Source organism: Mauremys mutica, chromosome 4 (assembly GCF_020497125.1).
Source record: "Mauremys mutica isolate MM-2020 ecotype Southern chromosome 4, ASM2049712v1, whole genome shotgun sequence".
Taxonomy (NCBI): Eukaryota; Metazoa; Chordata; order Testudines; family Geoemydidae; genus Mauremys; species Mauremys mutica.
Window position 1 is genome coordinate 146252055 of NC_059075.1, and position 14040 is coordinate 146266094.

General features: G+C 43.8%; 1 protein-coding gene across 1 annotated transcript; it reads right to left on the bottom strand.

The window, feature by feature from the left end:
• Nucleotides 1–12258: 12258 nt before the first annotated feature.
• On the bottom strand, nucleotides 12259–13250 carry LOC123369971 (olfactory receptor 1052-like). Its single transcript, XM_045016097.1, has one exon. The coding sequence runs from the start codon at nucleotides 13192–13194 to the stop codon at nucleotides 12259–12261; it is 936 nt and encodes a 311-aa protein (XP_044872032.1). The 5' UTR covers nucleotides 13195–13250.
• Nucleotides 13251–14040: the final 790 nt, after the last annotated feature.

A 14040-nucleotide genomic window follows, 5' to 3' on the forward strand; every position in this document is an offset into this window, starting at 1 on the left:
GAGCAGTTGCCAAGGTGTGTCATGGAGGTACAGATACTCCTTTGGTGGTCTAAAGAAGTTCGGCATTTCAAAGCTTCCAGGCAGATGGCAAGCTTTAGGAAAGATAGACATGCATATAGATGTTGTGATATTTTAAAATCCTTTTTCTCTTATGTTATGCTTTTTTCCTACTGTTAAGATTAAACAATACTTTGGTTTGCATCACTGTATCTACCACACAACTCCCGAAGGAAAGGAGTAGAGGTATCAAACCTAGTCCAACCTGTTGGGCAAACACAATTGATCCACAGGGTGCTGTAGCCTAGGACTGAGAGTGAGAGAATCACATGATTTCATCATGAGAGAGGAGAAGACACAGACCTGTCATTTTTGAGGGAGAAGCCAGAGAAAGGTTCAAGAGTGCCAGCTATTCTGTAATCATGACAATGAGGGACCTCCGCAGCTAAAAGCAAGAGATGCTACAACTTGAGCTCAAGAGTCGGGCACTCTAGCTGTGGCTACAACACAATCTTACCCTCTGTAGACCTGGCCCAGTGGGGTGGGCCTGTAACACACTCTCACCAGCAGCTTGTGTTCTTCTGACAAAAGTCCAGGTAGGGCTATCAGGTGATGAAGGCCTACCAGGATTTGACCATTAGACTTTTCATTTCAAATATACTCTTCTCTCTAAGATCTGTATGTTGATCATTTTTCAGCACCTGTATTCTTGACATTGAAAAGGATTATTTGCAGGGTTAGTAGAAAAATGGTAAGTAGTTCCCATGACAAAATTTTGAATGAAATAAAAATTTTCATTTTACTCAAAAAATTTCATTTTGAAAAACAAAAGGATATTTTGTTTGTTTGTTTCATATAATTTTAAACAAAACATTTGGTTCAGTTTAGTTTTAGAAATGTGAAGAAATGTTGGGGATTGGTTTTCAAAAACTAAACATTGGGGGTTTTCAGGAAAACTACATGTTTTGACTGTTTAAATAATTTATTTGTTTCCATGCTTTCCCCCTTGCTGGTCTCCTCTGACTCATTTTTCCTCTTTTTAAGAGAGGAAAAAGGAAGGGAGAAGGAAAAATGGGAGAAAAAATGTAGAGGGAAGCCTAAAACCAACTTATTTCTTTAAAAAATTTCTAACAGCAAATCAGGTCTTTTTTTTTCCAATTTGAAGCAAGACAAAACAATTTTTAAAATTTTCAAACATAGCAAACATTTTCTGACAATTTTTATTTGTTACAAAATGCCATTTTTTAACAAAAGATTTTGACCAACTCTAATTTATTTCTTTAACCGAAAGGGTTTTATTGCAACATATCAGTATGGTCTATTATTATAATTTTATTATGAATATCACAATAATCTCTGTTTTTCTTTTAGCCCCAACTCTTGGAGTCATGTTATTTTACAAGAATCTCAGCTTTCAGTTAAAAATAAATATGTTTCTGGCTCTTATGTTTTCCGAACTCCCCACCCAAAGAAAAGTATTAACCCAAATGCTTAAAAATCAGAAGGTAAATAAAAAGAGCTCAGAACTTAGTATTTTTCCACAGCTCTTGATTTTAAAGTTACTTGCATGATTTTCAGGGGCCTGACTCCTGATTATTTTTAATGCTTGTGTCTGGTAGTACTCAGGCTCCCTGAATACAGACAGCGCACAGCTGGAGGGCCAGACAAGGGAGCAAATTGCAATTCTCAAAATCACAATCCATCCCTGGTTCTCCCTGTGTTGACAGGGGCAGGGATGGAAAATAATGTGCTTCTAGCACTATCTTTTTTCCCATTCTGTTGACTGGCACATTGTGGGAGTGGACGCAAGACCCCAGCCCTCTCATACGTATTCCTGCCTTCTCCCTTCCCACCTGTGTGTGAAGCAGCTGACATTGCAATATAAAGATGTAGGGTGTGGCTCCAGAGAGCATCCTGTACTTTGGGAGGAAGGACTCCAGACTGCATGGAGATAGGGTTACCAGATAGCAACTGTGAAAAAACAGGACATGGACTGGGGGGTAATAGGTGCCTATATAAGAAAAAGTCCCAAAAAATGGGACTGTCCCTTTAAAAACAGGACATCTGGTCTTCCTACATGGAGAGATCAAAGAAGGGGTAGATTGCAGCCTACACCCAGATCTGCTTTCTGTGTTTGAATAAAAGCAAGTTAATTATTAAACTCTCTCAAGCTTTTCTGCAAAGGATGCCACAGCCTGCATGGAGCAGGAGTAGTGGACTAGTGGTAGCTAGTTTTGTGCCTGCACAGTGACTAGACCTGGTCTGAAAGATGAGCGGGGAGTTACTGTGGACATTTTTTTTTCTTTTGGAAAAAATGTCAAGCAAACCCAAAATATTATATTTTTAAAATGCTGCCATGGTGCCTCCTGGGAGTTGGAGTTCTGATGTCTCGTGCTCACATACTCCTGAGGCGGGCATGCTAGGCTGACTATACCTCCTATGATGGAGTGAAGGGAGCATTGGAAGCAGCAGGACCTTGCTTTTTCCTGCCCCAAACATCCTACAGGGGAGGAAGAACCAGCAGACAGGCAATATACCCTGACTGGCCACCTCCTGGGCATCCCCTCATGGCCCAGGGTCATGCTATAGGCAGCCTGCCTCCTTCTTGGATGGTTCAAATAAAACTTCTCTTCAGGCTTTTTCTTGGTCAAAAATACCCCTCAGTGGGGACTAGATTTATTGATATAAAATAAACTGCAAATAAAATCCCAAAACAAAGCCTGTTTGTAAGTCTACACCACACACGGTTTCTCTTCTTCTTCCCAGGTCTTCCAACCTAGGACCTTTGCAGTCTCTCTCCTGCTTGGACAGGGCCTCTCAAGGCCTCCTTAGCACGGGTATCTCCCCTGGCCTTAGGGTCCTGCAGCTGCCTTTTCTTACTTTCTGTAGACTTTTCCTGAGCTTCCTCCTTCATTGCAGGCACCTGCTGCCTTTTATCGGATAGTACCTGATTTAACCCAGGTGTGTCTCATTCTGTCATCAGGGTTGGCTGATTCCAGCCCTTAAGGGGAGAGCCACCCTGTTACAGGCAGATTTTCCAGGGGCTCCCAGCTGGGACAATTTTTCACCCATCAGCTGCTGGCTCTACTCCCACTACTGGCAGAAAGGCTGGGAGCCAACTAAACTCCCCAACTGGGTACCAGCTCCTCTGTTGGTCTGATCATGCTGCCATTGAGATCCTTGGCCAAACTTACATTGACTTCTGTAGTAGCAAACCCGGGTCACTCTGTGTGCAATTCATGTCCAGTGTAAAAGGAATGGAGATAATTGCCCCGTTTCTGCACATTTATACTGGAGATGCTCCCCAAGTCCCAAAATCATGAACGCCCACTATAATTCCCTATTCCCCATGTCATAAACAGACAGTTAAGGGTTAATGTCTCTTTTACCTGTAAAGGGTTAAGAAGCTCAGTAAACCTGGCTGACACCTGACCAGAGGACCAATAGGGGGACAAGATACTTTCAAATCTTGGTGGAGGAAGTTCTTTGTTTGTGTTCTTTGTTTTGGGTTCGTTCGCTCTCGGGACTGCGAGGGACGGGACATCAATCCAGGCTCTCCAAATCTTTCTGAATCAGTCTCTCATGTTTCAAACTTGTAAGTAACTAGCCAGGCAAAGCATGTTAGTCTTATTTTTGTTTTCTCAACTTGTAAATGTTTCTTTTTGCTGGAAGGATTTTTACCTCTGTTTGCTGTAACTTTGAACCTGAGGCTAGAGGGGGTTTCCTCTGGGCTATATGAATCTAAGTACCCTGTAAATCATTTTCCATCCTGATTTTACAGAGATAATTTTTACCTTTTCTTCCTTTAATTAAAAGCTTTCTTTTTTAAGAACCTAATTAATTTTTCCTTGTTTTAAGATCCAAGGGGATTGGGTCTGAACTCACCAGGAATTGGTTGGGGCGGAGGATGGTTAATTTCTCCTTGTTTTAAGATCCAAGGGGTTTGGATCTGTGTTCCCCAGGGAAGGTTTTGGGGGGACAAAAAGTGTGCCAGACACTAATTTCTGGCTGGTGGCAGCATTAACAAATCTAAGCTAGTAATTAAGCTTAGAAGTGTTCATGCAGGTCCCCACATTTATACTCTAAAGTTCAAAGTTGGGGAGGAAACCTTGACACCCCATGATGTCGCTCCAGAGTTATAAGGGAAATGCAACTGTGTTCCAATCAACAGGGAAAGGAGGCTTAATACTAAATCCCTTCTTCTGGTTCAAACCAAACACTGCTCCGTATCTGCTCATCTCAGAATAAGAGAAGGGTAAAAATCTGCTTAGTTCGAGAGCATTCCTGCTTGTACCATCAATTAAAGAATGTGATTCGCAAGAAGGCAATAGTGTCTTATCCTGAGAAGGGAAATTCTACCTTCTCTTCAAATATATATCTATCCAAAGAGAAGAAATCAACTCTCTCCAGCCTGGACTGTCTCTTACAATGCCTTGCTAGCGACAAGCAGCAAACCCTTCCCCCCCCCCCCTCAAGGAGCCCCACACCCATCTAGATTGCATGAATGCTCCCAGAGCCACTGATGAATCACACTGGGAAAGCCACTAGCCAAATCCCCCCAGCTCCAAACACTTTACCTCAGGAATATACCATCATGCACTGCTCATGATGAGCAGTGCACATTTATTAATTGATTCACCACTTCATCAATGGAAAGTGTATATACACTAGCCTTTGCAAACCTGAGCAGATTACCAAACACTTCAGGCAAACTCACTGGTAAATATAAATAGAAAAACAAATTTATTGACTAGAAAAGATAGATTATAAGTGATAGACAAAAAGTCAGAATTAGTTACCAAAAGAAAATAACCTATAAGAGAAGGGTTAAAATCCATGTGCATTTTATATAACAACCTGGTATATAGATTGTGCCAGCTCTTTTCCAGACACAAAGTCCAGAGTATGGTCAAGGGACCAGAGGCCTAGCAAATAGTGATCAGCTAAGAGAAACAGATAATCTTGCCTTGCTAAAATAAGCCTAGCCAGGTGTTGGACCTGAGAACTGAATAATTCTGTCTGATTCAAGTTGCAAATTGAACAAAGAATCCCTGTTCCTATTGTGTTAGTTTCTTTTGTAAGGAGATGTTGTTCCCACATATCCAACCTTGAGTTTATGAAAGGTTGGCACATGTCGGTATAAGATATGGCATCCTCCCACCTCCTTTTCCCAATGCCTGCCTTAAAACACAAAGGAGATAATCTTTATTGCCATATACTTTCACTGTTGCTTTGTTTTAACCCCTAGGAATGTATCTGCTGGACAATCAGAGGAGCTACTCCATTCCTATGGACCCCAAATCAGAATTCAACATAGATATTTTATACTAACAACATTTTATCAAAGTATTAATTAAATGTTAACTTGCTAACTTCAGACCATGGGCGGAGACATTATATAACCTGTTAACCATTGGCAAATGTGCTCTCTTGTCTTGCTGCAAAACCTATCCCGGGGTGTGTAACTGCCTACCCCGTCACTTTCCCCCTCCCATGGAAAATCCATATTCTATTGTAATCAATTGATTGACAGTGTCTCTGAGCCTAATAAGCAAGATTACACTCTGCCAGCCCTGTGTGTAATAAACTCCTATGCTTGACCTCGACGTGGTGTGGATTTATGTTCCTTCAATAGCCATGCAGCCTAAACTCTCAACCCTATTAGACTGGGCAACATCTAGATTAAGCAGTTTTTCTCACCCCATTGGATGAGTTCATAGTACACAGATTTCACCCTTGAAACCTGGGTCAGTCTCCTCTTTTGGAGTCTTAAGTCTTCTTAGTGTCCTTGTTGCTTGCAGCATAGGTGGGGACAGGAGAAAGGCCAAGCATGGGACCCCTGTGCTCTGTTTTGTACCCTCAGTCCCATGTGCTAGGAGAACACAAGTCCAGACATGTCTGGTGGGCATTGCTGAGTCCCCAGGCAAGGTTGAGCAATTCCCTTGGTGTGACTTTATGCAGGTGAGTCATTGAATTCTAGCTCCCTTGCTGGACAATAGCTGTTGATAGGTTGTTTGACACCCCACCTGGGCATTGGTTACTTTCCTTGCTGTTGTATCTGGGGAGCTAATATCTGCCTGATTCCCCAGCTTACAGCATGTTTTAGTGACAACCCTACAACGCAATTCTCATCACTTCATATGCACCAATGATATACATATATGGATAAAAAAATGACCTTCAGCAGATCTCCTGATACCTCACACAGCCTGCTTTATATGCAAGATCACAATTATATAAAAATAGGGAATATGGGGGTTACAGGGCGCTCCCCCAAGGTACAGAATGTCACATCAGTATTTTATTTTCCTTTTGCAAAGCCATTTTCTGATGATTGTATGTCTAAACTTCTGTTTTAGGACTAGGCTATCCTGCATCTCTCTATCTGGACAGCAGCGGTGACTCCCGCACCCCAAGAGAGAACATAGTCCTCTGAGTCGTCTCTGTGAAGAACCTTAAGGTCTGCAAACTCACTGAACTACTGAGTTTACCAGGGAGAAAACTGTACTAAATACTCTACAGCAGGGGTAGGCAACCTATGGCATAGGTGCCAAAGGCGGCACGTGAGCTGATTTTCAGTGGCACTCCCAGTGCCTTGGTCTTGGCCACTGGTCCGGGGAGCTTTGCATTTTATTTAATTTTAAATGAAGCTTCTTAAACATTTTAAAAACCTTATTTATTTTACATTCAACAATAGTTTAGTTATATATTATAGACTTATAGAAAGAGACCTTCTAAGAACGTTAAAATGTATTACTGGCACGCGAAACTTTAAATTTGAATGAATGAATGAATGATGACTCGGCACACCACTTCTGAAAGGTTGCCGACCCCTGCTCTACAGCTATTTCATGATTACCATCTATACTGCACATGCCAAGAGTGTGCACCATAGAAAAGGTCACAGAAAACTCCACCCAGGTGAGTGAATTCATTTTCACAGGACTCACAGATCATCCAGTGATTCTGGTCACCCTCTTTGTGGTGTTTCTAGGGATCCATCTCACCACCCTCATGTGAAATCTTGAGATGATCATGGTTATCAGGATCGACCCTGGACTTAACACCCCCATGTATTATTTCCTTAGTAATTTGGCTTTTGTAGAACTATGCTATTCCACAGTTGTCACCCCCAAGACTGATATTTTAGCAGAGAGAAAAGCCTTTTTTTACACTGGATGTTTGGCTCAGGTTTTGGGGTGGGGTATCTTTGTGGTTACAGAGTGTTACCTCCTAGCTAAGGTTGTGTACGATCATTACATGATGCTCTGTAACCTGCTGGGGTATTCAGTCATCATGCCCCCAAGACTCTGTGTCCAACTTGTGCTTGGGTCATTCCTAAGTGGGAGCATAATAGAATGGCACAAACAATGGGCATTTGACAATTATCCTTCTGTGATATCTCCCTAGCGTTGTCACGCTCCAGCTCTGACACCATCATCCATTATTTTACTTGTTTGGACTTTTTTGATAGGGGTGTTCAGCAGCCTGACTATCCTCATCTCCCGCCTTCTCATCCTCTCCGCCATATTGAGGATCCGCTCCACTGAGGGTAAATGCAAAGCCATCGCCGCCTGCACTTCCCACCTGACTGTTGTGAGCATCTTCTGTGGGACTGGCATCTTTGTGAATTTAAAGCTCAGGTCAAACTACTCGAAGGCTGAAGATAGGATAGTCCCAGGGTTCTACTGTGACCCCCATGTTAAACCCCCTTACCTACAGCTTGACGAACAAGGAGGTGAAATGCGCCCTGAGGCGGGTTATAGACAAGCAGGGGCTTGCCCAGGGGGTGGGGGAAGGCAAGCAGGGGCATGACCCCCTCAATAATCATCTGTCACTGCCCCCAGCTTCTGCTCTGGGGCTTGTCCTCCCCACTTTCTGCCAGGGTGGGAGTTGGGCTGAGCATGGCTGAAGGGACATGCCTGAGAAAGGCACTGCAGCTAGCATGCCCAATGAGCCCCACTAGATAGCGGCCGGAGCAGGGAAGCCCAGGCTGGCAGCACAGCTCTGCCAGAAGGGGGCACAGGGAAGCCTGCTGAGTCCGTCCCTTCCTTGCCCGCAGCCTCCGGTAAGTGGAGAGCTCAGGAAGGGAGCTCGGGACAATGGTGGGGAGGTAGTGGGACCCAGGGGTTCTGGGGGGAGATGGGAGGGAACCTGGGGAGGCAGCAGAGGCCTGGTGGGTGGAGGAGGCAGTGGGGTCTGGGGCTCTGGGTGAGGGGGCAGTGTTTAAAGTGCCTCTCCCTAAGTAGTCAAATTTAAATCCCTGTGCATGCCTCTGAAAAAGTTGTCTCTTCTTCTAAACTTTTGATCTACAGTTATAACCCCTGGTCAGGAACACCTGTCCCATACATGGAATATGGTTTTATAACACCTTGTGGTTGGGCATGAAGTGCATTGAGACGTCTCCATTGTCACCCACCAGACTTTTCTACAGCCACCTCTCAGCTACTTTTTTAAGCTAGTGAGGCTGGGGAAGAGAGGAGGGAAAACACAAATATTTTCTCATGTCATTAATTATTTTGTGTCACTTTATATTTCAAGGCTTAACAAGAAACCTGTGTTGTGTACCCAGGTGTCATGTGTGATATCAGGGAGCATCACAGGTGCCAGGTTGTGAGATACAAAGATCTTTGGTACAATGCCCAGAAGCATATAGCCCCTATGACCTGCCTCTGGGTGTTAACTGCTGAACTAAAGAATAAAGGGTTTACACTGCTTCCTTGTGCCACTGTAACAGAATTCACCCGTGTATTCACAGCCTACTCACTATTGCAATAATCTTTGTACAAAGTATGCCTTGTAATGTATCATTTGAAAACATAATTTGCTGATTGATATTGTCCTGATAAAATACACGTGGCCACATTGTGTGTGAAGTTATAAGATTCCAATGTATGGTGCTATTAACACATGTTCCAAAATGAGTTGGCAAACAGATCTGTCTTAAACAAAGGAATATGTGCTATACTTAATTTGCATTTAAGCAGTAAACAGTCATAGACTTTAAGGTCAGAAGGGACCATTATGATCATCTAGTCTGACCTCCTGCACAATGCAGGCCACAGAATCTCACCCACCCACTCCTGTAACAAACCCCTAACCTATGTCTGAGTTATTGAAGTCATCAAATTGTGGTTTGAAGACCTCAAGCTGCAGAGAATCCTCCAGCAAGTCATCAAGCAGGAAGGGAAAGAAAAGCAACTCAAACAAGCGAGGGAAAAAGCAGCAGGGAACATCCTTCCACATCGACATTTTGCTTTCTGGTAACCAGCTGGAATGTTTCTCAAAGTGGGGATAGGATTATAAAAAGAAGGGCCAGACATCCCAAGTCACATCTCTCTCTCCATATCAATTCACTGCATCTGAAGGGAAAAAGGACGCAACTGTTGGACTGGTGGAGGGGTCCTGACCTAAGAAGTTTGGCCAGTAACACTGCTCAAAGTATGTGGTGAGAAAACCTAGCTTTGACTTTAACATAATGTGTTAAGTTAGGCACCAGTTGCATTTTAGATTTATTTTTCTTGAAACCATGTCTGACTTTTCTGTCCCATTATTTGTACGTATTTAAAATCTCTTTGTAATTAATAAAATAGTTTTGTTGTTTTATCTAATCCAAATCTAATCTAAATTGAAGCATCTGGGAAACTAAATTGAGTGCATATTATTTCTAAAAAGGAATAATGGACAATGTAACTTGCATTGTCCAGGAGGGGACTGAGGAGCACAGGACATACATTTCTAGGGGGACATCGAAAACTGGGGAGTGTGATGTGGTTAACCTGTAGTGTAACCAAGGCTGGTGAGAACCAGAGTGTAACCCAAGTGTGGCTGGCAGGCTGCAGTTACGCACAGATGCTCAGGGTGTGACTTGCATGCTGGAAGGTTGCTTGTGAGTGGCCCAGGTTGAAGCCACTTCAGCAAGGCATTGTAAGGCTCCCAAAGTTGTAGGCAGGGGTGACACAGCTGCTGATCAGTCTGGATTGCACCCTGGTATGTCACAGCCACCCACCTAGAAAATAGCCCACTAACACCAAAGATATGGTGCTAACTGACTGAAGGGTTAGATTGACATGAAAGGGCGAGGACACCAAAGGGACGGGCCCATGCTCTGATTCATGGTTGCTTATGCACAAGGACATTGTGGTCATCACCAATCCCCAAGGAGATCTATGGCAGGCCCAGTGATAATTCTTCCTTTCTTCACAATGGTAGCAGAAATGATCCCACACGGGTATGCAGGCTTGGCTGGTATTACTCAGCGCTACAGGGCACATTGGTGCCCCCTTCTCCTAAGTGGTGCCAACCTTTGAGGCATTGCAGGGTTGATTCCACTAGGAGGAAAAGTCAATGATACATGTCAGCTATATTCTTTTGTATAATCCTTGTGAGGTTTTTTGTTTTGTTTTGTTTTTTACAAAGAATCCACACAAAGTCCTGTTTCCCAGCAGAAACAACCAAACAGCAGGCAATCTCTGTATTCAGAAACTCCCAAGTCTGTCACTCTAGGTCTGTGCTGAGGAAGCGCTATGCCCATGGTTCCTCTAGGAGTTATGCTCATAACTCCTCCTCCTGGCTTCACTGCCTCCAACACACCCAGGCTGTGTCCACACTTGGAGCTGGGACTGAGACTGGAAGCCATGTAGACATACTCCCATTAGACCTCATTGAGCTAGGGCACTAAAAAACAGTAATGTAGCATGTCCAATGGCACGGACTAGTTGTTCCAAGTCTGAACCCAGGGGGGTTGGGAGGGTATGTACTCAGGGCTGCTACCCAGCGGCACCACTTGCTGGTGCCTGTGCTACCGTGGCAACAGTACTATTTTTAGTGAGCTGGTTTGATGAGAGCTGGTGCAAAAATGTCTACTTGAGTTAGACACCTCCACCTTCAAGTGTAGAGGTAGTCACAGCCTGCAGCCAATACCCAACCACCTTGCGTTTGCAACTAGAGAAACCTCTGTTAATCTACCAGGGTTAGCTCTGGCTTGGCCACACAGCTTGGGCACATTGTCTGCAGCTGTTGCACCTAAAGGGGCTTGATTGCTCCTTTTGTTAAGCCTGAAAGAGGGTGTTTGGCACATCCATTGGCTGTAATGAGGTCTGTGGTTGCACTTGGGTCTAAGACCCACCTGCTGGCAGCCATTCTCCAGTGGCAATCTTGCCCCATTGGAACTTTGTAACAATTCTTCTTCAGTGTGTGAGTCTTGAACACAAGGCTCATATGACGAATGGTGGCATCCGAAGAGGAGAGTGATAGTATTACAGAAATGTCACAAGAGAACAAATCAGTGAGATTGGGGCCACAAAAGGATCATCTCAAGACAACAAGTGTTTGCACCATTGTATTTACACACCCAGCTAAGAAGGACCCACCCAGCCACCAGTTGAACACAGTCTTAGGGACTTGACGGCAGTATAGAGCAGTGGATTACTGCAGACCACATACCTGTCATACACTATCACAGCCACCGGGAGGCACTCCACCATCACCAAAGTACTGAGAAACCAGAGCTGAGTCATGCAGGCAGCGGAAGAAATGGCTTTCCTCTCCGCTTACACGTCCGCCAGCATCCTTGGGGGTGGGGCATGTGGAAATAAAGACATCTACAAAAGCCAGGTTAGTGAGGAAAAAGCACATAGGAGTGTAAACCTGATGATGATGTTTAACTGCTGCTGCTGCTGATCATACCAAGATTTCCCAAACACCGACAGCTCAGACTATTAAAAAACATACGAAAAGGGTGACATCAAACTCTGGACAATTGGTGAATCCTTTGAAAAATTAATTTAGTCGTTTATTTGGTGATTGGTTATTGGGTGACGAGCACAGATAACAACCATCAAACAGCTGCAGTGAATTTATTTCAGTCAGATCCCTGAGAATTAAGCAACACTCTACTATTATAGCCTTCCCTAGGGAAGCTGACCTGCTCTGTAACTCTTTCTCTAGGGACACAGGCACAAGCCACTGGCTGATACTATTGGTGTGAGCCGTGGCTAAATCCCCAGCCCTGCCTTGAAAATTTCAATTGAGGGTTCCAGGTTTAGACAATATTAAACTTGGGGCACCTGAAGAAATGCATTAAAATGAATGAAATGTACAAAAATGGGTCATTTCCAAATGCTTCAAACTCTCTTTACTCAAAGACTTTACTTCAGCAAGTCTGTTTGAATGCCTTCAAAAGGACCCATTGTTGTTTTCATACTAACACAGATGTTCGCTCATCAGAAGTTATCACCATTTGCTTATAAATTTACCTCCTCAGGGAAAAAAACTCATTTCTATGACCCTTTTCAAAGCATTTTTCACCTCTTTGTTCCTCAGGCTGTAGATCAAGGGGTTCAACATGGGGGTTACCATCGTATAGAACACTGAGACCACTTTTTCCTGACCCCGTGAATGTTTGGTGTTGGGCTGCATATAGATAAATAGAGCAGTGCCATAGAATATGGTGACGACCGTCAAGTGGGAGGTGCAGGTGTTGAACCCTTTGCGCTTCCCCTCGGTGGACCTGATCTTCAGGATGGTGGAGAGGATGAAAACATAGGAGGTGAGGATAATCAGGCTGGTGAACACCCCAGTCACACAAGCAACGGCCAAAAGGATCATGTGATAGATGGTGGTATCGGAGCAGGAGAGTGATAACAGTGGGGAGATGTCACAGAAGAACAGGTCAATGACATTGGGGCCACAGAAGGATAATTTTAACGTGGTAATAGTTTGGATCATTCCATTTAGAAACCCAGCTAGGAATGACCCAGCCACCAGCTGGACACAGAGTCTCGGGGACATGAGAGCTGTATAAAGCAGTGGGTTACAGATGGCCATGTAACGGTCGTATGCCATAACAGCCAGGAGGAAACACTCAGTAACCCCAAAGAAACTGACAAAACTGTATTGACATACACATGCACCATAAGATATGACTTTTCTCTCTGATATCAGGTCAGCTAAGAACTTGGGAGTAATGAATGTGGAATACCAGAAATCTACAAAAGCCAAATTACTGAGGAAAAAGTACATGGGAACGTGTAGCTGAGAATCCAGCCTGATTAGTATGATCATCCCAAGATTCCCCAGCAGGGTGACTGCGTAGATCACTAGGAACACCACAAAGAGGGTGATCTGAAACTCTGGACGATCTGTGAATCCTGAGAAAATGAATTCTGTTGCTTCAGTGCAATTTGACCAGGTCATTTCTATGGTGCACAGTCCCTGTATGAAGAACACAGATGAAAAATATTAATTAACTACTGTGACTCATTTGCAGTTGACACACCAAGACCTGAGACGTGCAGCCCGTTCTACCTTCCACAATCTCCAGACTGGCATCTCACCTGGTGTTATTTTGTCACACAAAGTAAAGTATTGTCTGCAGCCTCCCACCCCTAGAGTCTTTGCAGGACACAGGCAGTAGGCAGCAAAGGAAGGTGGCACAGACTAGCTCAAGTGGCAGAATAGGTGGACAAAGTGACAGAGGCAGAGGACCCAAGATAGAGTGTGAGATGAAAGAATCAGACCATTGGATAAATATATTTAACATTTTCTTCCTTCAGCAAATTTCAAAACCCTGTTTAGAAAAAAGAACCGTTTGTAAAAACACCCTAAACGCTAGAGTGTGCTGAGGGAACAAAACAACAGAAGTCAAAATAAAATAAAAGGAGGCATTGTCGTGTAAATAATACATTGATTGAAAATAGCAACACGAAGAATGTGTTTTATGTGGACTGCTCTGTCGGGGGGCCTGTGTCACATGATCAAATCAACACACAGTTATTCTGCCCCTTATGCAAAGCCTATTGAAGCACAGCTATTGCACCGACACCATCCGAAACACCCGATTGCCCATATCCGCACGCCCTTTAAATAAACACTTGGCACCAGGTTGTCTTCTCATGTACAAAAAGCCTTATGTTTAAGGGGCCTGGTTCCGCCATCTCAAACACCAGTTGGGTCAATGGTTTATTTGTTTCTTCAATCCCCACAATTTGGCCCGTATAACATCCCTTCATGAGCTGCTTAATTTTGAATGTTGGCAAGGCC